This window comes from Rhinatrema bivittatum, chromosome 15 (genome assembly GCF_901001135.1).
Source record: "Rhinatrema bivittatum chromosome 15, aRhiBiv1.1, whole genome shotgun sequence".
NCBI classification, from domain to species: domain Eukaryota; kingdom Metazoa; phylum Chordata; class Amphibia; order Gymnophiona; family Rhinatrematidae; genus Rhinatrema; species Rhinatrema bivittatum.
The window spans coordinates 75,349,628-75,373,076 of record NC_042629.1 but is presented as its reverse complement, the minus strand read 5'-3'; the positions used below and the strand labels follow the sequence as shown (position 1 = coordinate 75,373,076).

General features: G+C 50.3%; 1 protein-coding gene across 4 annotated transcripts in view; it reads right to left on the bottom strand.

The window, feature by feature from the left end:
* Positions 1 to 23,449, bottom strand: part of DVL1 (dishevelled segment polarity protein 1) — a 97,542-nt gene that overhangs the window by 2,988 nt on the left and 71,105 nt on the right. Inside the window, exons 10-15 of one of the 4 annotated variants that reach the window (XM_029578350.1) lie at positions 20,066 to 20,133; positions 17,538 to 17,687; positions 5,466 to 5,597; positions 4,358 to 4,525; positions 3,918 to 4,124; positions 2,108 to 2,156 (exon numbers count right to left, since the gene is read on the bottom strand). In XM_029578350.1, the coding sequence (XP_029434210.1) occupies positions 2,146 to 2,156; positions 3,918 to 4,124; positions 4,358 to 4,525; positions 5,466 to 5,597; positions 17,538 to 17,687; positions 20,066 to 20,133 (736 nt within the window). In that variant the 3' untranslated portion in view covers positions 2,108 to 2,145. The remainder of the gene's footprint in view (positions 1 to 2,107; positions 2,157 to 3,917; positions 4,125 to 4,357; positions 4,526 to 5,465; positions 5,598 to 17,537; positions 17,688 to 20,065; positions 20,134 to 23,449) is intronic. The other 3 variants (XM_029578348.1, XM_029578347.1, XM_029578349.1) reach the window with 3 other exon arrangements.

Sequence of the window (23,449 nt, the reverse complement as noted above, 5' to 3'; positions counted from 1 at the left end):
GCGGGGGTTTTGTGCTGCTTCAGGGGATGGGGTTGGATTTAAATTGCATTTTGTATTGCCTTCTCTTTATCATGTTGCTCTGAACCTTTTTCTTTTCTAATTCATTATCGTCGGATTGCTCTATAGCGCTCTTGGTCCCTTGGGAGAAAGGCAGGATACGAGTCCAAGAATACTAAAGAAATAATTAAACCCCGAGAGTCTCCTTTGCTGGATGGTGCGGCTCCAGACGGTCACCAAAAGTAAGCGAGTGGTCAGGCCAATGTTAGTAACGGTGGCTGCTGCAGGCTGCCTGCGGGAACCTCTCTGTCACCAGGCGTCACCACACTTTCTCTCATATGCAACAGTAAAAAAAAAGCCTTAGTGAAACAGGTCCACAGCACAACCTTCTGTTAACCAAATGGATTTGGAAGAAAAACAAAAAGCAAACCTTAGTTACATGACTGAGTGACCAGGGAGAGAAGGCACAAATGATCCGGGGCACAGGCAGAGGGGGACACGAGCTGGGCAGGAGCAGGCAGAGAGTCATTTTCTGCCGCAGGCTGCATCGCGTGAAATGCGCTTTAACAATAATCTGAGCATTGGCGCAGTCACATGACGGGGCAGCGCGGGCGTACAGGACGCGCCTCGGAACTTGATGGCGCCACATGCAGCCTGGCAGAGACGAGAGACGGAGGAAGAGAGAAGCCAGTGAAGGAGCGGGGAGGGAGCACTGACGTGTGGGAAAACCTAACTCCTGCTTCAGCTAGAAAGGCTGAAAGGAAGTTATCAGCTTCTCAAAGCACAGAGGGGGTGCTCATTCTCCATTCTGACTGCTTATTCTCTCAACCTTGTGGACGTTTTGTTGCAATGCATTTGGATAAAGACCTTCTGATCGGCTCATCAACCTTTATTTATTGGTTAAACTAGAATCCGTTTGGGCGACCTGTGCCTCCCTAACACTCTAGAAATTAACCTGCCCTGGGAGACATGTCTCTTACATCATAAGACGTGCTTTCTATCAGGTCGATCCAGTAAAGTGTGCTCCGTCGGAGCGCACTGTCAGCCTGCTCTGGACGCGTGTTTTCCCTTACCCCTTATTCAGTAAGGGGAGGAAAACACGCGGCCCACCCGCGGCACCTAATAGCGCCCTCAACATGCAAATGCATGTTGATGGCCCTATTAGGTATTCCCGAGCGATCCATTAAGTAAAATGTGCAGCCAAGCCGCACATTTTACTCTAAGAAATTAGCGCCGCCCAAAGGTCGGCGCTAATTTCTTCCGGCGCCAGGGAAGTGCACAGAAAAGCAGTAAAAACTGCTTTTCTGTGCACCCTCCGACTTAATATCATAGCGATATTAAGTCGGAGGTCCCCAAAAGTAAAAAAAAGTAAAAAAAAAAAAAAAAAAAATTTTTGAATTCGGCCCGCGGCTGTCGGGCCGAAAACCGGACGCTCAATTTTGCCGGCGTCCGGTTTCCGAGCCCATGGCTGTCAGCGGGCTCGAGAACCGACGCCGGCAAAATTGAGCGTCGGCTGTCAAACCCGCTGACAGCCGCCGCTCCAGGCCAAAAGGAGGCGCTAGGGACGCGCTAGTGTCCCTAGCGCCTCCTTTTCCTCGTTTGCACTGCGTCGCTTAATTTAAATACTGGATTGCTCGCACCGGCGAGGGGCCGGTGCGCGCGCCGGGAGAGCGGGCGTTAGTCCGCTCTCCCACGGACTTTACTGGATCGGGCTGTATGTAATGTAGGGAGCGACTGAGGGCAGGAGATCACTTGTCCTGCCTCGCTCAAACTACCCAGAATGACTGAGTGTTTTCTACATGTACGAGACCTCTCTCACGGCACAGACTATCGATGTTACCCACTCCAAAAAGCCAATGAAAATTATTTTAAAAAAGGTGAGAGGTGAGCGTGCCATAGGCTTCCATTCCCCTGGAGCTTTGCAGAGTTCTGTGTGTCCCCCACAACATTTCCAGGAGCATCTGGGAAAGCTGTAACGTGACTGGTCAGGGGAGAGCGTGATCTGGAGGGACAGACAGAGGATTGACCACAATCACGGAAAGGAGGAGTCTAGATGGTCATGCTGTGATATGCATTGTACATGGTTATTATGGAGACATTTCCAGCTTACCAGCGCCCTAGTGTCATCCACCTCCCTTCATTCATCCTTCAGTCTAAGGCTGGCTCAGAACAAAACAAGGGATAACACAGTTACAAGCACGAAACACAGCAGCCTGGCCTCCGGGGGTCAGGAGACAAATCCTCCGCAGTGACCATGAAATGGAGAGTAAGTGGCCAGGGAAACTGGGAATGACCTTCAGGTCATTACAGCGGGGGAGCTCTGTGACATCATAATATACCCCAAACGGGCGTGCTTTATGATGTCATGTGTTCCCCGTCTGTGTTCCAGTTTATCATCCCTGGATCCAGAAGCGACATGGCAGGCTGCTCAGGAAGCTTCAGTTCCCCACTGAGCTCCAACTCGTGCTATCCTAGCGCTAAAGAAACGTCTTGCATTCAGGCCCAGCAACGGTGCTTTGTATTCCCCTCAGCTCCCAGTCAAGACCTCATCCCACCAAAGTGCATGCCCAGCCAATCTCTATTTGCCGAAAATCAAAGCAACGTGAGATCCCTCCTGTGTTAATACCAGGATAAGGCCACAGAGCTGGAAAGCAGATTGTAAGTGTCATCCAGGTATCATAGGATTATAAGAGGGCCTTTCACTCACCACATGGATTATACTTGCCCTCCATTTTTTTTTTAGTCCCGTAAGGCTTGTGAGATGAGACAGAGGTTAAACGCTACAAGAGGTCGCGAGACTTTTCTCTTGCTGTCTGCACTGAGAACAAGGTGGGGAAGTGAATGCCATGCAGCGGCAGGGATTTCCTGCCTGGAAATGACCTCGGCCTCGTTAAGTTTCATCATTTTCGGGAGGGTATCTTGTAGGACCATTGTTTGGTGCAGGTGGGTGGAGATTAACCCTGCTGCTGCTGGATGAACTAAACCCAAGGCCCGAGCACGTTTTACTTGTAGCAAAAAGCACTAAACACCCCCAGTTCCACTCCCCCCCACCACCACCGGTGTGAGGTATTCCTGTTTCAGTTACCTTCTCTTTAGCGCTGTAAGACAGATTGACGATGGCGTCTCCTCGGGAAATCCTTCCTCCCCCACCAGCACTGTACAGCAGGAGGTGCCGCAGGGTCTGAACCTTTACCCCACTGCCCCAGGGAATACCAGGCAAACCCTAAGCTTGCTCAAGGGTTTCTTGCTGGTCGATCCAGTCGCATGAGGTAATGCAGACGACCATTTCCCTCTCAGAGTAACCATGAGCTTCAGGGAGCTTCTGGCAGTCCCTTGCTCAATTATTTTATGGATGCAAAGTGTGTGTGTGTGTGTGAGTGTGAGAGAGAGAGAGTGTGAGAGAGAGAGTGAGAGAGTGTGTGTGGGTGAGAGTTTGTGTGTGAGGGGCGTTCTCACCAAGAGGAGCAGAGCTGGCAACAGCCTCAGCACCACCAGCTCCCTGATAAAAGGAAAAAAACTGGTTATACATCGCCATCCAGTCTGTGCAAGGCAGCAGGATGACGTCCAGTTTTCATGTCATGGTGGAAAGATATTCCTCCCAAATCAGAGAGGGGAGGAGAGAGGATCAGACGTTGCGGCTGACCTTGGGAAAAGCACTGGGGGCTTGCCAGACCTTTGCCCTGGGTGGATGGAATCAATCTGGATGCCAGAAGGCAACGTTCAGGGGCCGTAATGAACCTTTGCTGAACTGAATTTCACTGGACCCACATGCATCCGGTCCAGAAACATGAAAACAAACAACACCGTGGCTTGGGAACTCAAGCAAATGGCCAAAGAGGAAGTGAAGTTGCATTTGCAGACAGGCATGCACCCGTTAGCAGCTTTCCCATGCACGTGGCACGCAGGCACCCGCCGCTTACCTTCACTGTGCTGGCTACCTGCGCTGCCACTTCCGTAGCTGAAACCAGGCTCCTGGTATGCTGGTGGGAAACACGGCGGAGGTAGTGGGTACTGGTAAGGGTATCCCTGCCCGGCCGGCCAGGGCGCTGCTGGGTGCGGAAGGGGGGCCAGGGCGTCCTGATCGGAGGCTCCACTAGAGCCATCGTTAAGGGTCAAGGCGGCCAGATCTGTGGAGAGAAGGAGGAGAACGGACTCTTAAGCAAGCAGCAGCTCAGCTAGGCCGCCTCAAAGACATTTGCAGGACGGAGAAGAGGGACACGTTTTCAGCCGAAGAACCTCTTCCTGGGACCTGGGCCAGCCATTCACTACCGACTGTTCTCTCTGGGCCTCGTTCAGTGCTGCATGCAAATGAAAACCGTAGGACAGGGCCCGAGGCTTGCTGGCGGGCAGAGAGACTCACTGCTGCAGAGGTCCCCGAACACGTAGTAGCACTGCTCCGAGAAGGTGATCTTGTTGACCGTATGCCTGAGGTAGCCATGTTTCAACATGCTGCTGGCGTACTTCCGCGCCTCTCGCCGGTCACGGAATCCTTCTACGTGCGTGTAGAGCCAGTCCACGACGTCCGCACCTGGGAAGAGAGACGGAAACAGCCGGGCAGTTCAGGGCAACGTCCAGAACTGGACAAATCCTGTTCAGGGGAGTCAGGGGATGGGAGCAGGGATACAGAGCCTGTCACCTCTAGGATTGGAGAGATCAGGGGATGGGAGCAGGGATACAGAGCCTGTCACCTCTAGGACTGGAGGGCTCAGGGGACGTGTGCAGGGATACAGAGCCTGTCACCTCTAGGACAGGAGGGATCAGGGGACGGGTGCAGGGATACAGAGCCTGTCACCTCTAGGACTGGAGGGATCAGGGGATGGGAGCAGGGATACAGAGCCTGTCACCTCTAGGACTGGAGGGATCAGGGGACGGGAGCAGGGATACAGAGCCTGTCACCTCTAGGACTGGAGGGATCAGGGGACGGGAGCAGGGATACAGAGCCTGTCACCTCTAGGACTGGAGGGATCAGGGGAAGAGAACCTGTAACCACTAGGTCACTTAGTGCAAACAAATAGTAACAGTAAATAAGAGAGGATAAAGACCAATTGGCCCACCCAGTCTTCCCAGTTGTCTTCCTCTCTGCTTCTCTACCAGTTTGAATAGATGAGCATTTAAATTCCCTTATGTAAGCCCAAACCAGCGGCCTCCCTGTCTTTACCCGATCTCTCCTCCCTGTCCCTCTGTTACCGTGCTGGCTCCTGCTAGACTTTCTTCCCCCCCTGTGTCTTACCAAGCTTTACCATAACCCAGACACCCTCCAGGGAGGCTGTCTAAAGTCTCGAGCATTCCCACTCCCACGGCTGATTTCTGCAGGTTACCTCATCGCCATCAGTAATCAGTACTGCATATCAGGCGAGGCGGAGGTTTCAGGCGTCCATCGCTGAATACACGCAGAGAAGGGCAGGGGTGCGTATGGAGCCCGAGCCTGCCTTCACCGGCAGATAGAGAAGCATGGCCGGGCTGCTCACCTATTACTGCGTTAGAAATGGTGATCTTCAGCCACATCCTGTCACGGATTTCCAGGCCAGAGTCTGCTAACTGCATCACTTTGACGACGGTGGCCATGTCGCTCTTCACAGTGAGGGGGAACTCTTCCACTTCTGAAACAAGGACAGATTAACATTGCTTCTTGGACCCGAAGGCACGAGACAGAACCCCCCCCCCGACCCTTCCCCCTGTTCTCACCTTCCCCAAATCCAAAGCTTAGGGAAACCATCTGAAGCTTGTAAGGCAGCAATATCCCAGCTCAGTGTCACCTAGATAATGGCTGGACTGCCCAGCAAACTCAGATCCCCAAAATCGCAAGCCAGTCTGGTTCTTAGGTGCCTCCTGTGAATGCTCATGGGATGTACTTAAGAACCGGTTAGGTGGCATATTTGGTTCTCCTGATAATCAGACCCCTGCAAGCACTCTGGGACCAGAGTTCACCACGCATGACCTGTAGGGAGCAGGATGCCCCCAACCAGCCCCGGATATAGACAACTGCGTAGGGGGACAAATTTGTTAGGCACCAGACACCTAGGCCAAAAAGAAGCCTGTTCCCCCCCCCCTAACGCTGGATGGCATTTGGGGTGCCACAGTGGCACTCTGGCCACCCCCCTATAATCTCTGCTATCCAGGGCAGGGGTGGGGACATCTTCCCCCCACCCACTCTCCAGACTGGTCTATGGGCACTAAAATCTTAAATCTGTCCCTGGCAAGAACAGAGAACCAGTTGGGAAAACAAATGAACTTACATCTTAGAAATCAGATTCTGAATTTTTAAGGTTCAGTTTCTAACTGCTCCTCTATTGGTCTGTGAGATACACAAGCAAATGTTTGCTACTGCCCCTTCCCCTCTCGCCTCAGACACGGGATGGCCTGGGAGACCCTCCAGCAATGGCAGCGCTCAGAGTCACGGACAGCACAAGGCTTAGCACCGGCTCTCTCCTCCAGCCAATTCACACTCACAGGTGGATATTCAAAGGGTATCTGAAGCAGCGTTAGTTTTACTCTCTCTGTCTCCATCTGCTGGCACGGATGAATAAACCCAGCAGTTGGACTGATCCGTGATACTACAGGAACAGAAATTAGCAGCTAAGAACCAATTTTCCTCTCCTCCCAGGGTGGCGGTGGAGCCAAATCCACCCAATGAAGTGAGGCTGCTCCACTCCTCGCTTCCAGAGACAGGGTGCTGGTTGGCTCTGTTGTACGAGGAGTGGGCCAGGATCTCGTCAGACCAGTGGGTCTTAAGCATAATAAAACAAGATTAACACTTTAGAATTTGCTCGGCCACTGACATTTGTTCTTGGTCTCCTCATGTACTTACGAGGAAAGGAAGGTGGTAGTACAGGAAACCGTTTGTCATCTTCGCGTGCTGGGAGCCATTGTTCCTGTGCCCCTGGAGGAGCAGGGGACAGGCCGCTATTCCATTTATTTCATAGTTCCCAAGGAGGGGGGCACGTTCCACCCAGTCCTCGATTTAAAAAAGGTGAATGTGGCTCTAAAGGTTCCTCGGTTTCAACTGGAAACTCTGTGATCAGCGATTGCCTCGGTGCACAAGGGGGAGTACCTGGCGTCTCTGGATTTGGCAGACGCAAACTTGCACATAGGAGTCCAGCCCGATCATCAAAGATATCTGAGATTCATGGTTCTGGGAGAACATTTTCAGTTTTGCACCCTGCCCTTCGGTCTGGCGACGGCACCCAGGACTTTCATCAAGGTGATGGTCGTGGTGGCTGCGGCTCTCCAGAGGGACAGTTCTTGGTTCACCCCTATTTGGATGACTGGCTGATTCAAGCAAAGTCAGAAATCCTTTGCCGGGAGGCAGGGGACTTCGTCCTCCGGTGCCTGAGATCGTTGGGATGGATAGTCAATCTGTCCAAGAGTCATCTTTTTCCCTTCCAAGATTTTGGAATTCCTGGGGGCACGTTTCGTTACCAAGGCGGGGAAGGTATTCCTCACCGAAGAACAGATTTCCAAATTGCAAGCTCAAGTTCGCAGATTGTTGAAGAAACAGGTACCCAAGGTCTGGGATTACTTGCAAGTGTTCTCTGGTCTATGGCTTCCAGCTTGGAGTTGATTCCATGGGTGTTTACTCATATGAGGCCTCTACAGTCGGCTTTACTATACCGCTGGGACCCATTGTCGGAGCAGTTTCAGCTACCACTTCTGCTTACAGAGCTAGACAGGTCCAGTGTCTCATTGTGGCTTGTTCCGGACAAGTTGAGACGAGGTGTGGACCTAGATATCCTGGTCTGGACAATGGTCAACATTGATGGCAGTCTCTCTCGATGGGGAGTGGTATATCAAGACCAGTCCATTCAGGGGCAGCGGTCGACTGAGAAAGCCTTGTGGTCCATCAATCGCTTAGAGACAAGAGCCGTACGTTTGGCTCTACAGGCATTTTTGTCCCTGATACAGGGGAAGCCGATATTGTCAATGTGACAACGGTGGCTTACATCAACTGACAGAATGGCACCAAGAGTCGGGTAGTGGCTCAGGAAACCCAGGATCTAATCAACTGGGCAGAGCAACATCTAGCGCTGTTAGCAGCCTCTCACATAGTGGGCAAGGACAATGTGCAAGCGGATTTTCTGAGCTGTCAACAGCTGGACCCCGGAGAATGGGAGCTGTGGAGGAAGCGATGTGCCTCATCATTCATAGATGGGGCACACCGTGCATGGATCTAATTGTGACTTTCTGCAATGCCAAGGCCCTGCAGTTCTTCAGTTGAAGAAAGGAACGAGGAGCAGAAGGAGTAGATGCCTTAATTCTGTCTTGGCCAACAGACGTCCTGCTGTATGTGTTTCTGCCTTGGCGCTGGTGGGCAAGGTCTTGCGACACATAGAGGTCCATCCAGGCGACGTGATCCTCGTCACGCCAGAGTGGCCAAATCATCCATGGTTTGCAGATTTGATCAACCTAGCAGTGGATAGGCCATTGCAGCTAGCTTATCTACCGAATCTCCTGCGTCAAGGCCCCACATTTTCAGATCAGATGGCTCGCTTTTGTCTAGCGGCTTCGCTTTTGAGAGGGAGTGATTAAGGAATAAGGGTTATTCGGAAGGGGTCATCGCTATTCTCTTGCAGACTAGGAAGGCTTCCATCTCCTAGGCATATGTGAGGGTATGGAGAGTTTTTGAGGTCTGGTGTACAGAGCAAGGGGTGGATCCTATGTGAGTCTCGGTGGTATATATTTTGGCCTTTCTACAAAAGAGTTTGGTAAAGGGTTTATCTTTTTATTCCCTCACGGTTCAGGTGGCAGCTTTAGGTCGTCTTCGAGGTAAGGTTCGAGGGGCATCTTTAGCTACACATCCAGATGTGGTGCGTTTTCTCCAGTCAACAAAGCATTTGCATCTTCCGGTTTGGAAGTCTCGTCCCTCCTGGAGCCTTAACATAGTCCTTAAGAGCTTGTGTGCTGCCCTGTTTGAACCTCTGAGACGAGCTACTTTGAAAGATCTCACTTTGAAGGTGATTTTCTTGGTGGCAATTTGTTTGGCTCGCCAGATCTTGGAGCTTCGGGCCTCGTCATGTAGAGCCTTCTTTGAGATTTTTGGATTCAGGAGTCTCCTTAAGGAAGGTTCCTTCCTTTCTGCCAAAAGTGGTGTTGTCATTCCACTTAAATCAGTCAGTGGAACTCCGGTCTTCACAAGTTTGGATCCTTCGACGCCTCAGGCAAAAGGGTTGCGACATTTGGATGTAAAGCGTGCGTTGTTGCAGTACCTGATGGTCTCAAACAGCTTCTGCTTGTCAGATTATCTTTTTGTGCTATGGAGTAGTGCAAAAAAGGGTCATAAGGCGTCAAGAGCCACAACTGCACAATGGTTGAAAGAGGCTATTAGCTCGCACATATCTGTCAAGGTCGCCCTGTCCCGGAGGGGCTCATTCTACCCGTTCTCAGGCGCCTTCCTGGGCCGAGTGTCAGCAAGCTTCGCTGCAAGAGATCTGTAGGGCGGCTACTTGGGAATCATTGCGCACTTTCGCCAGTATTACCGTTTGGATGTCCAGGCCCCCGAGGCCATGGGCTTTGGTGAAAGTACTTTGAGCAGGACTCTCGCAATCCCACCCCATTTAGGGAAGCTTTGGTACATCCCAGGCGTCTGGACTGATCTGGGTACATACAGGGAAAGGAAAAATGGTTCTTACCTGCTAATTTTCCCACAGATCAGTCCAGAGTCCTGCCCACTGGAGGAAAGGGAGGTTTGGAGAGTCCGCTCGATCTGATTTTGTGATTACTCTGAAGAATGGCACAGGTTGGGTTAGTTCTACACAGGGTTTTGTGTGGGCGCGGTTATCTGTTCCAGGTTTCCACTTCCAGTGCTCATTCAGGGGATATTCGTTATTTATGGTGTTGGTATTTGATTTGATTTTGGCTTGGGTACAGATCAATACTAAGGGACTGCAGGTGGCACCTCATGTTATGTGGCAGTGTCAGTGAAACCTTCTCTGTCTCCATCTGCTGGCAGGGAGGTAAAACCCAGGAGTCTGGACTGATCTGTTGTACTAGAGAAAAGCTGAAAATTAGCAGGTAAGAACCAATATTCCTATGTGCGCACTCTCTCCCCCCTCCCCCCCACCACACCCCCTCTGGTGAAATTTGGTCCACGAAACTCATTATGCGCCCCAAATTTTGCAAGATAAAAATTGGCAGTAATGGGGATTTCCAGGGGTGCAATTACATTTCAGCCAGCGAGCACTGCCCAGATAGAGCCAGCCAGGTAAAACGTCCGTCCTGAAGTCACCCAGGTGATTAACCTGGTAATGTTCTGCTGACTATCCAGGTAACTGTCCCACTGCTTAGCAACTTCAGACTTGCAAGGAGCAGGTAGGGATCACAGCCCTCCTCAGCTCCTCGCAGGAATCATTCCCCCCCCCCCCCCCCCCACACACACACATTCTGTTGCAGCAGACATGCACTACAAGTACAGAGAGGTGGAGAAAAAATAAAATAAAAGATGAATTCATTGTCGTACTTCACTGCTTAATTCCAGTTAAGAACCAGCACCGTTTCCCTTCCTCCTCTCGCATCTGTGCAACTTCCTGGCCTGCTGCAGAGTCAGATAACCCATCCATGCTCAGGATTCACAATGCATCCCTTGCACACAATCTTTAACTCTTATTTTCGCTTATTTTCGCTTTATTTTCGCTGTCCGTTAGTTTTGTTAGTAGGAAGCCAGCAGATTTTGGGCATGTGGGGGAGCAATAACCTTGCCATTTCTGACATCCTCTGGGCACCGGTCTTGTGTCTCTTATGCAGAAGAGTTGACAATAAACCTCAGCATGCAAGAGAATAAAGTGCAGGAGGCATTTTCCCCAGTCAAGTGTCCCACTGCAGAGCAAGAAGCCAGGAACAAAAAAATCCCCCGTTATCTCTAGAACATTGCTAACGAATTCCAACCTTAATGAGTTTTTCTCTGTCTCCCTCTGCTGGACAGGAGGCTCAACCCACTGTCTGGACTGATCCGGGTACGCACAGGGAAAGGAATTTTACTAAATCTCTCTTTTTTTTTTTTTAAATGCCTGGCAATTTTGTCCTGCTCCACTCAGCTTCCAATCTTTACTGGACTATGGCGCCTCGAGCCTTCGTTCCAACTCAGCTAGCCATTCCTCGGTAGCAACTGTCCTAGGTCAAGGGCCATGCATCAAGGCTCCACCAGGCAATGTTGGACCCTATATCAGACCATGAAGGGCACCCTTGCCTTCACAGCATCAGTGGCCCCAGCCAGGCCAGGACTGGAAGAGTCAGGGCAAGGAATCAAACCTGGGTCCCTCTACATGAAGAACACATCATGGCAGCCTAGATCAAACTCTAAAGTGAGAGAAAAGGATTATTAGGTATCTTGTCCTACAAATAAACATAACAGAAGTCACAACAGATTCTGCTAATAATGCCAAAAGCCACTTCCTGGTAACGCGGCGGGATGAGGTGCTTGGGGAGAACATCGAAAACTTAAATTGGGGTAATATAAGGGATCATCTGAATGCTGTATGTTACAATCCCAGGGAGTCGACAGGCTCACCATATTCCCTGTTGCGGCACAGACGCACTCACCTACGCACCCCAAATAACGCAGAAAGGCAACGAGGGCAACACTCAGGCACAGTCACAAATCTACTGCGATGGCGCCACCTTGACAGAAAGCGCGGTGATGCTGCCTTCCTGCCAGACCACAGGAAGGAAGGTCAAAGCAGCTACACGACCACGAGGACGTTAACCGTCTTCAAAAGAAGGGGGCAAGGAGCAAACCCAGACTGCACGTAACTGGGAGAACAACAAGGCTTCACACGGAGGCGCGGACGGTCAGCAGCTCCTCCGGCCAATCACCGTGAAGGTGTAACTCAGCCTCCCATTTGGACGAGTCACTTCAACCGCCGCCTTCATGATCTAAGCAAGACGTAATCGACTAGAGACAGGTGCTGAGAGCGCAGCAAACCTCTCCGGCACAGCGCGCACAGTGGAAAGAGCCAACTGCATCAACGTGTGTGGGTGAACAGCGGGGTCTGGACATCTGTGCACTGGGAAAATCAGGCGGACCGTGCTGGCACAGATACCATCTTGTGAAGAACGGACCCCTTGAGGATTCATAGAGGATTAATAATTGTAATTTGGATGATGCTGTCCTGATATAGCTGTAATAAAAAAAAATGTCAGAAATGAACACAAAGGAACCACAGCAAGAGAACGAGCAGGAGCGGGACAACCCCAGGGCGTAAGTGAAGAGCAGGTGAGTCAGTAATGTGTGAATCACCCATCCATGCCTGGGGAAAAAGAAGAAAAAAAAACAAAAACTCTGGTTATCTGGTTGGTGGAGAAATCTGAGAATTATACGTCGATGGGCCCCAGGATGAAGGGATTCACACAGCAGAGGGAGGAAGTTACCCAGCTGCATCAAGCAGGGGGCAGGCGTTCTGGGACGCCGAGGAGGCAGCGGCGGCACTCATGACGAGGAACCAGAATCAAGCAGTGGAGCTCAAGATGACGTAGAGAGACTTCAGGCTCAGCAGCAGAACGAGCCGGGGCGCCCTGCCCCGCCGCAGCTGTGCAGGACAGAGCATTCAAGTAGACAAATAATGATGGAGGGACACAGCAAAAGCAGCAGCAACTGTACATGGAGGTGGTGGAGACTGAGAGCTCCTGTGACACAGGAAACGGTCAATACTGGAAAGAGCCATGCCCCGCTGATGAGGATAACACGAAGACAACACGCTCAACAACCATGGAAAAACACAGCTAGTACAATCTGGTCTTAAAGAGTCTGATTTAACAAACGTTTGCTTTCAAACCTTGAGGCCCCTGCTTGTTAATAGAAAAAAAAAAAAATAAGAGGCTTTTAATTCTTTATGGCAAGTAGTAAAGCAGCTGGCGTTCCTTGCATGCTTGTGACGTGAGGAACACCGCTCTCTCACACCCACCGGGAAGAGGTTTACATTACTCTGCATTTGCTTATGTGAAACCAAGATATGGAGAGACTTTGTACAATGATGCATTAAAGCTGCTCCTGACACAGGCTTCCACACCCCCAGTGCTGCTCCACCCTTCCCAGCTGACAGCAGACCCTGTGTCTTCTTAGCAAGTCCATCAATTAGAGCTCCAGGATTCACTTAACCATCGCTAGGACCCTCGGTATCTGCCTGAAACCCCAGGCGTGAGGCAAAAGCAGCGGCTTTCAGGAGATGCACCTTCTCATCCTGCGAGGAATCAGATTATCTCCAGCACCCACATGGCTACTAGAGCGCCTTACTATAACATGTTTTAATGTTTAAAAAAAACAAACAAACCCTTTTTAATGTGCTGAGCATACCTCTGCTCAAACACGCTTTGCATGCTGTTACGTCATCGGGCACTGCTGGTGCTCATCGCCTGGCCACGTGCTCCTTGGGCATGAACGGATGTTGACACATGGTCAGCTCAGTGCTAGAATCCTTCTGTGTCATTTTAAGTAATCATCAATGGCTGTACCGAGGGGCAGATAGGGATATTATTGGCCACCGAATTGAACTGTGCACCAGTGAGATTTATAGCCAAGGTCAGGGGACGTTTCTATTTAAATCTGTTCAGTGAGCCTGTACTTGTGTTTTATTGTCCCGTCCAGGGCAGCCGGACAGTTCTCACGATTCCACGGGTGCTTGGGCGCAGCTTCTACCTGTCTCTTGCATAACTGTTATCCTGCTGAGAGTCACTCTAGGCTGATAGCACAGTACACGAAACCTTTCCCTCATACTGGAAATGGGTAGGAGTGCACTCCTGAAAGAAGAACAGACCTCATACTCCTGTTAGGCAGGTCAAACCAAGGTCAGCCCAAAGAGCCAACACAGGCATTTGCTGCAACTTAATCCAGGGAGGGTGGTCTTGGTTTCCCCATTCTCTGGCACGTGGCCTGATGCAAGGCACAATTCTGCCCCTGTGTTATTAGATAACGGAGCACTTTTACCATTCCCTAAGAAAAGGGAGATTGTACTGTGCTGGCGCGGTTGAAATCCCCTTGGCATCAAGCAATCTTTCCTTTCCCTTAGAGGGCTGATAGGCACTGGTCTGTGTGTCCCAGGTCTGTGCGTGGCACCTGATACAGAGGGCTGTTAGGCTCTGGTCTGTATGTCCCAGGTCTGTGCGTGGCACCTGATACAGAGGGCCGATAGGCTCTGGTCTGTGCGTGGCACCTGATACAGAGGGCCGATAGGCTCTGGTCTGTGCGTGGCACCTGATACAGAGGGCCGATAGGCTCTGGTCTGTGCGTGGCACCTGATACAGAGGGCCGATAGGCTCTGGTCTGTGCGTGGCACCTGATACAGAGGGCCGATAGGCTCTGGTCTGTGCGTGGCACCTGATACAGAGGGCCGATAGGCTCTGGTCTGTGCGTGGCACCTGATACAGAGGGCCGATAGGCTCTGGTCTGTGCGTGGCACCTGATACAGAGGGCCGATAGGCTCTGGTCTGTGCGTGGCACCTGATACAGAGGGCCGATAGGCTCTGGTCTGTGCGTGGCACCTGATACAGAGGGCCGATAGGCTCTGGTCTGTGCGTGGCACCTGATACAGAGGGCCGATAGGCTCTGGTCTGTGCGTGGCACCTGATACAGAGGGCCGATAGGCTCTGGTCTGTGCGTGGCACCTGATACAGAGGGCCGATAGGTGCCACGCACAGACCAGAGCCTGATACAGAGGGCCGATAGGCTCTGGTCTGTGCGTGGCACCTGATACAGAGGGCCGATAGGCTCTGGTCTGTGCGTGGCACCTGATACAGAGGGCCGATAGGCTCTGGTCTGTGCGTGGCACCTGATACAGAGGGCCGATAGGCTCTGGTCTGTATGTCCCAGGTCTGTGCGTGGCACCTGATACAGAGGGCTGATAGGTTCTGGTCTGTGTGTCCCAGGTCTGTGCGTGGCACCTGATACAGAGGGCCGATAGGCTCTGGTCTGTATGTCCCAGGTCTGTGCGTGGCACCTGATACAGAGGGCTGATAGGTTCTGGTCTGTGTGTCCCAGGTCTGTGCGTGGCACCTGATACAGAGGGCCGATAGGCTCTGGTCTGTATGTCCCAGGTCTGTGCGTGGCACCTGATACATAAGACTGTAAACTGCCTCTGGATGTTTGACAAGAGACCAGAAGGTGCACTAAACTGTAATCATCTTTAACACATATGCACCTGAAGACCTGCATTACAAGATGAAACCAGGCCCAATATTCAAAGACATCCGGTTATCTAAGTTATCAGGATATTATTTATCCGGATAGCTTGGGATATTCAGCTGCTTAATATAACTGGGTAAGTTCTAGTTATCTAGATAACTTTACACCTGCTATAAGCAGGTTTAACTTATTTGCTTACCTTAACTGGATAACGGTATAAATGGCACTGCCCTGATCTATCCAGTTATCTGCTTAGCTGGATAAGTGACTTCTCTGGTTAACTGGTGGCTGCTGAACATAGCTGGATACTCAGCTGGATAAATCCTACTTCTCAAGCTTTCTAGTACTAAACGCACTTTCAGTATTGAGCCCACTGGAGTTGCCTGTTGCTGCTACCTGGGAAAAGTGACGTCTCTGACGTCCCATTCCCATGGCTGGTGTCACCTCTTACCGCTGATGAGCCTGTGCCTCACCAACACAGGGATGATATCACCTTCCACGTAAAGTTAGAGATTTACAAAGCAAATTGCAGAGAGAATGAAAGGAGGGGAGAGTTATGAAAAATTCAAAGAGTGCCAGGTCAGCTCGGAGGCAGGTCTGGGAGCCCGGGGGATGCCAGGGACTGGAAGCTGCTGCCACATTATCCTCCGTGGGCTACCCGGGGATCCCAAACGCATTTTCAAAGCTAAGGGAAAAAAAAAAAAAAAGCGTCTTCCTATACAAACAGGTCACTCCTTATCAGTAGGACTAGAGAAAATGTGCAAGGAAAGCTACCAAAATTCACAGATTCATTTTCATCCACACGTGGCAAACCATAACCCTGTCAAATTCAGCAGAAGGTAATGAGCTGGGGAGAGGGGTGGCGCGCACAGAAATAAGGCAAACGCGTTTGCATTCTGCAGGACGCAAAAAGTGTACTCGTAATGCTGCTTTTTTACGGGATGTCCTCAATTGCACAGATTTTGCCTGTCCAGCTGTGAATGACCAGCCTAGATCTGGTGAAGACAAGAAGCTGAAATGTGCTGGAATCCGGTTTAAGTTCAAATTGTTTTGACTTCCTCCTGCAGCGTCTGGTACGAAATCAGAAGTCAGTGTGTCCTAGCGGAAACCAGGGGACTGGGAAATCATCCCCCTAAGTGGCTCCTGGGAAGGCACAGAGACAGCAGCCTCTGTAATGGCCAAAAGCTGAAGCCTTCCTACATTAGGCCAAGAGCAAGGCAAGCGAGCGGAAGATGGGAGATGGGCAGTTACAGTGCAGGAGGGCGACCTCCTAGCCCTGAGACAGGTCACAGCAACATAGGAAAAGGCTTAAAATGCACCACACAGGTCGTGCTAGCTCCAGTCCTCCAAGCCGCAGCACAGCAAGCGCGCGCCACTCCGTGAAATGCCAAGGTGAAGGGGCGTCTGCCCGCAGGAACAAGGCGGTCAGCAGCTCTTAAACTGAGCCAGAATCATCAGCAGGAACCTGCTTGGAAGAGCAGTTTCCTGCTGGAGAACTCAGCTAGAACGGACGAGAGGGTGTAATGCGCACACACACAGAGTCACAACAGCAGTGTCGGGAGGACCGTGCAACACCAGGGTATCGCAACTAGTAAAGATCCATTCAAAGGTCAATGACACAAAAAAAAAAAAAAAAAATACTACGGGCAAAACAAGTAATTAAAAAAAAAAAAAATAGTCCACATACACAGATATCCCTAACTTTAGCTAAAATTAGACAGCATGACGTGAAATATGCCAGTGTTGCCACTGGCTGCCCTGTGCAATGTTTATGCTCCCCCCATGATCAAAGGACAAGAGAAGTTGGCTCCTCCTGTGCTGCTGAGCCGCCATCGGGAGCCTTGTGCACGCGAAGGCTCACCCCCACCCCAGTGCATTCTGGGATGGATGCTTTGCACCAGGGGCTCCCAGCTCTGGGCCTCATGGCCCCCAAAGTGGGTCTGGTTTCTAGGGTAACCAAAATATGCAAATACCCAGCATATGCAAATATTTCTCATGCATATTTGTTGTGGATACCCTGAAAATCTGACCTCCTTAAGGGCCACAAGGAGCAGTGCTAAGAGCCACTGCAGTGCCTAAAGCCGGCACTAGGATACTGCCCAGTGCATTGTTTACTATAGCCCTGCGCCATGTTTTTTCTTCAGTTCCTGTCCCAGTGCATGCCAGGGTCTGCAGCCTTCCTCTCTCAGTGGGGACTAGAAATGGTGAATCCTCTATAATTCAATCCAGTGACTCACTGGAGATTATCTGCCCCATCTTGCAAAACGCAAGGCCAAAACCTCATGAATTCCCAGTAAACAGAGGATTACTGTAAGCCCCAGAATGCAAGCCAGAGCCATCCCGGTCTCCCCGCTGGCTCACTCTCGTACAGAGCTACACTGCTGGCCCTGAGCAGGTGAGGACCGGGCGGGAGGGGGGCTGCAGTGCGACTTACTTTCCGCGTCAGGAATAGAGCTTGTTAGTGAGGAGCAGGTAGATGTGATGGAGCTCATGGAAGGGCTCGTACCGTAACGGGGGTAAGTTCCCGTCAGGGCTGTGGTATGAGAGATCCAGGCAGCGGGGTCGATGGGCCTCACGGGTTCAGCTGGAACAGCAAAAGACACACAAAACAGCAAAACAAAAAACAACAAAATAAATAAGATTCCTGGGTGTGGAGGCTCAGGGCTGTGAGGAGTGTGCCTGTGGTGATGCTTCACTCATGAGTGTCTGGTGGCTTCCTGCACTGAACGGGACATGGTGGACTTCACCCACGTATCGGCGGGAGACCGGGGACCCTAGAGTGAGGTATATCAGTGGCAGCATGAGACAGAGACTGACCCCCTCCCACCTATCCTAAGAGCCAGGCCTTCTCCCACTAACAGCAGGTAAGCTTCTTGCCGTGGCCAGCACGCAATCTGCCGCTTGGAACTGACTCGGCTGAATGCCACTGAGCACCAGCAACAGAGGAGGCGGCCATTTAATTAACAACAGAAGCATGGCGAGAGGCTTCTCTGTCAGTGCCTGACAAGCCTGGTGAGGATTCTGACATACAGTGCAATGCATAAACTCGCACCACTCCCATCTTCTACTAACTCATTGCAATAGGTCACCATCCTGTCTCGCATATACTCAACCGTTGAAAAATCACTGGCCCTAAAGCAGATTGTGATGACATCAAGGGCTGGTACAGCTACCCTCCTGAGGCACCTGCTGTGTATGGAAGGAGGTCAGTACAGTCACATGATGCTCTCTGACAAATCTTAACGCTCCATCTTTCTCAACCATTTAGGTTTGCTGTATTACTTGGTGAGGGTTCACCAGGGTGTACTTTTTCACTAAACCCACTGCCATGGGATTTCATGGAAAATCTATCACGCAGTCCAAAACCCAATGATAGGTTTCAGGAAAAAGTGAAATTCCTTGGTGGGACAAGGAAAACTGAAAATTCTGGCAAAAACTAAAGGCAAAATCATCTTTCTAGAACACGCCTCTGGGTAGTTTAGTGCAAACAATGCATTTTTCATGAAAAGCTTTGCACCCCCCCTGGAGCTAATGATTTGTGGGTTTCTTGTCTAGGAATATGCTCAAGACCCATTGGGCTTTCAGTTTAATCAAAAACAGCCTCTATTTAACTACATTTTTGCTTCATTTGCAACTACTCAGGGAATGGATGGGTTCCCCTAGTTTTATATCCCTTCTCCACCAATTCAGCTCAGCTACTGCAGCGCATGTCCTCAGCCAAACCACATAACATGGATCCTAAGGTGTCACCATTGTGTAACACGGGGACTCCCTCCGCCAATAAGGACCGTGAACACTGTCTCCACAACATTCCCATCGCCAGCCAGCTCCAGAAGCAGCATCCTGGTCCCTCCTGGTGCCAGTGTATAGCACTTGCCAGTAGGGATGTAGAGGGACATTTTTTTCATTTCCAGATCACATTTTTTTTTGTTTTTGTTTTGTGTGCTTTATTTTTTTTAAATTTGTTTCAGAAAATAGCACGCACTATTTTCTGAAACGAATGAACCCAAAAATTATTTTGGAGGGGGCAATTTTGCATTAATTTTGGTATAAAAGAAACCAAAACAAAAATGCACAATTTGGTTTGGATTACCATTTGTTTTAAAAAGAATGTGCATCTCTACTTGCCAGTGAGCCGGCTCTTCCGGAATTAATGTTAAATCTGAGCTTTTTAGGGACTGGTATGACCTCACCAAAAAATACTGCCAGCCAATCAGACTGTAGATAGGATGAGGCACTGTCCAGAACCAGACTCCCATCAGGGAACTATCTTACAATGGCAGTATAAATTGGCTGCCATCAGGTTTTTGTTTTTTTTTTAAATCTTGTGATTGTCCTGCATTTTATATGTTTATTTTAACCAGGATTCTACCATCCCAGCAATTTTTCAGAGCATAAAAATGTAGAAGGAATGACACTTTAAAGACAAACATACGAATGAAAGCAAAAGTAAAAAGGTGCACATGAAACAATGAACAAGGATATGGCAAAAGCAGAAGTCCCTGATTATGCATGCAGTGCCATCGGTGTACAGAGCACTGTACCGGCTAACTGGGGCCCAGATGTCACCTTCGTGTAAAAGCCAGGTGTCACGGCCCCCCGCCCTGCTTTTGTGCCAGTTTTTCCAACCAGTTACAATTTGATGGCTGTCCTCATTCTCCAGATACTGTAACCCAGTGTCCCCAATTCAGGGATTACATTAAACCAGATTCTTTAAAACCAGACCTTTCAAGAAATGAGACACCACACAATGTGCATTCAAACGCATGTCAGCACTCAGGACGTCAATGAAGCTATGGATAAACATGTTGTAATAATGGACAGCATTATGCCGAGGGACTCTCTAAACGCTCCTGAATTTAGCTTTTTCTGTCTTCAGGCAGTTATGAGATTAAAAAAAAACAAACTCTGCCCTGTGCAGCTTCTGCCTGTATCGAACGCCATAAACTCTACGTCACTTACCCCGGGGGATGGTGAAGTAGCTCCTGGGGGTGGGGTCCCAGCATTTTGCCACAGTGAGACTGATAGGTCTGGGGAGGAGAAAGAAGCAGACGTGTCAGTGGTCATGGCAGGGGTGCTGGGGGAAGCACCGCACCCCAGCTCAGGAGTGAGAAGGTCTTATCTACACCAACTGAAAACACCCCCCCCCACCCCCCACAAAATAAGGACAGCCACACTTGCTAAAGGAAAACTGGTTCTTATCTGCTAATGTTCATTCCTGTAGTACCACAGATCAGTCCAGCAGATGGAGACAGAGAGAGTCTCACTAACATGATACATAAGCCAGTGTGCCACCTGCAGTCCCTCAGTATTAATCTGTACCCAAGCAAAAATCAAACCGCCAACATTTCAAAAACTTGAAAATATACCTCAACAATCCCATATCCTATGCAAAAAAAAATAAAGAACAGATGACTCTCCCCCTCAATAGAATGGGCAGGTTCTGGACTAATCTGTGGTATTACAGAAACGAAAATTAGCAGGTAAGAACCAATTTTCCTTTCCCTGTATGTACCCGGCTCAGTCCAGACTCCTGGGATGTACCAAAGCTTCCTAGTCAGGATGGGACCTGGAGAGTCCTGCTCACAGAACACTTTCACCAAAGGATGGGGAACCCGTATCTCCCACATCCAGACGATAGTGCCTTGCAAAAGTATGTAGCGACTTCCAAGTTGCAGCCCTGAAAATCTCCTGTGGAGAAAGTAGCTGAGTCTCCGCCCACGAGGCCACCCGAGAACACGTAGAATTAACACGCAAGTCCTCAGGAACGGGATGATCACTTGTAATGGCCTAAGGAGGCTACTGGATCTACTTACATCGTGCAATAGTATTCTTAATTGCTTTCAAACCTCTATTTGAACCGCTCCACAGAACAAAGAGGTGATCCAATCTCCTGAAGTCATTAGTTACCTTGAGATACCTCAACAACACTCTCCTCACGTCTAATAGCTTGAGCTCCCTTGCGTGAGGAGTGGACATATCCACCTTGGGAAAAGCTGGATACTCCACTGTCCGATTCACGGGAAATGGCGATACCACTTTAGGTAAAAAAGAAGATACCTTCCTCAAATGACACACCCGAGTTTTAAATCTGAAGCAATGGATCACAAGACAAAGCCTGCAACTCAGATATACTCCTAGCCTATATGTGCCTACATGTAAACCGTTGCGATGGTATATAACTTAGCGACGGTATAGAAAAGATTTTAAATAAATAAACTAGAAACAAGTTGCCGACGGGACGCGCAAATTCTAAAGCGTAGCCACCTTTTACCACACTGAGAACCCACTGGTCCTGAGTAATTCTGGCCCACTCCTCGTAAAACCATGCCAGGAGACCTCCTATAATAGGAATGACAGAGTGGAACCAGCCTTGCATCATTGTGAGGACTTAACTCTAGATGCACCACCCCTGGTGGCACCCTGGAACGGTCTTCGAGCACCTCGAAAGGCCTGACCCCAGGACCGAAGAGAAAACGGCCTTTCTGGACCTAGCACTGCTCTTGCTGGACAAATCCTCCTATTGACCTGAAACTGGGAGCACACCTCAACCTTATTGTCCCCCAGAGACTGCATCAACGGCTCGAGGTCCTCACCAAACAAGAGCCGACCCTTACTGTGACTTGGAGGAAACGTCTGCCGACCAATTACGCAGCCAGAGCGACCTCCTGGTGGCAACTGCTGATCCCGTAATCCGAGACAACGAACAAACCAAATCATACAGAGCATCCGGACCATAAGCGACCACCGCCTCAACACATTAGGCCCTGTCCGCCTCCTCGCCCGACTTGGGCAGGCCTTCCTGCATCTGCTGCACCCAGCGCAGTCAAACACACTGCATAAAGCAGCACGCAAACCCAGAGCCGAGACCTCGAAAACCCTCCAGGTGCACGTCTTTCAACGCCGTGGACCCTACCACCGGGAGAGTCGTCCTTTTCGTAACCCCCTAAACTGCCGCATTGACTGCAGGCAGGCTAAAAGCTCCAACATCTGTTCCGGCAAGGGATACAGCCTCGCCATAGCCCTTCCCACCTTTAAGCCGGAATCGGGAGCTCCCCACTCTCTTTCCACCAGCTGTCGGGGGACCCCCAAATCACGGCCAGGACCGGATCCGCCCCCGCCAAATGAGAGTCCTCCTGGAGCATTTTAACCCCAAGTACCTGAAAAGCCTGGGGAAGTAAAGGCATCTAAGCTCCTCCTTCCCAAAAGATGGATAAAAAAAACCTACCTCAGCACTAAAAAAAAGCCCCACAAACAAAATACACACACCAGCCGCCAAAGCAATGAAGAGGAAGCTGACCGCACAGCAGAGATGCGCTACTGCCTTAAGCGCCTTTTTTTTCCTAACTTTATTCAACTCCCCAAAGCTTAAACAGAGGCTTCAAAGAGGAAAAGGCCTGCCTCAGAATAAAAGGAAATCCCGAGCTTGCAGCTGCCTCGTGAAGGGGAGGGAGCTGGACCACCAGATTTACACAAGGATCACAACCCCCGGCTCGTCTGCCTCAACCGGACAGGGAAGAACCCACCAGGATTCATAAAAAACCCCCGAGAGAAAGGCTCAAAAGAAAAAGTTGCCCAAACTGCAGAACTGCAGGTCTGCACCTCTACCATCTGCTGGAGAGAGAGAGAGAAATACTGAGGGACTGCGGGTGGCACACTGGGTTATGTACAGTGTCAGTGAGACTCTCTCTGTCTCCATCTGCTGGCAGGGAGGCAAAACCCAGGAGTCTGGACTGATCCGGGTACATACAGGGAACTGCTGGAGACAGAGAAATACTGAGGGACTGCGGGTGGCACACGGGGTTATGTACAGTGTCAGTGAGACTCTCTGTCTCCATCTGCTGGCAGGGAGGCAAAACCCAGGAGTCTGGACTGATCTGGGTACGTACAGGGAAATCTAAATTTAAATACTTCAGCTGGCACTCAAAGGGAAACTTCCAAACTGTGCAGGGAGATGCAAAGTCTCTGCAGACTCTATGCCAGTTTTTAAAGGGAACTTTTTCACTTTGGCAACTGACTTGGAGAAGGCACCCACACAGACTTGCTTCTGCTATTGTGTGGCTACTTTCTTAAGGTGGTATTTATATTGGCTATATTTTGAAAGATAAAAGTAGGCACGAAAATCCCGTCTCTGCCCCCCCAGATGTGTGCGTTACAGGTAAAGCAATTTCCAAAGGCTCCGCTTACGAGGGCACAGCATGGCATTCCCCCTGCTGATTCTGCTCTTCCCAATACCCCACTGGCGATGCAATCAGCTACGAGTGCAGCCGATTTATTATTCTCAATGCCTGAACGCTTAACAGTGCTGCAAGCAACCTAGAGCGTTGTTTGGAAAGGCAGGCTAAA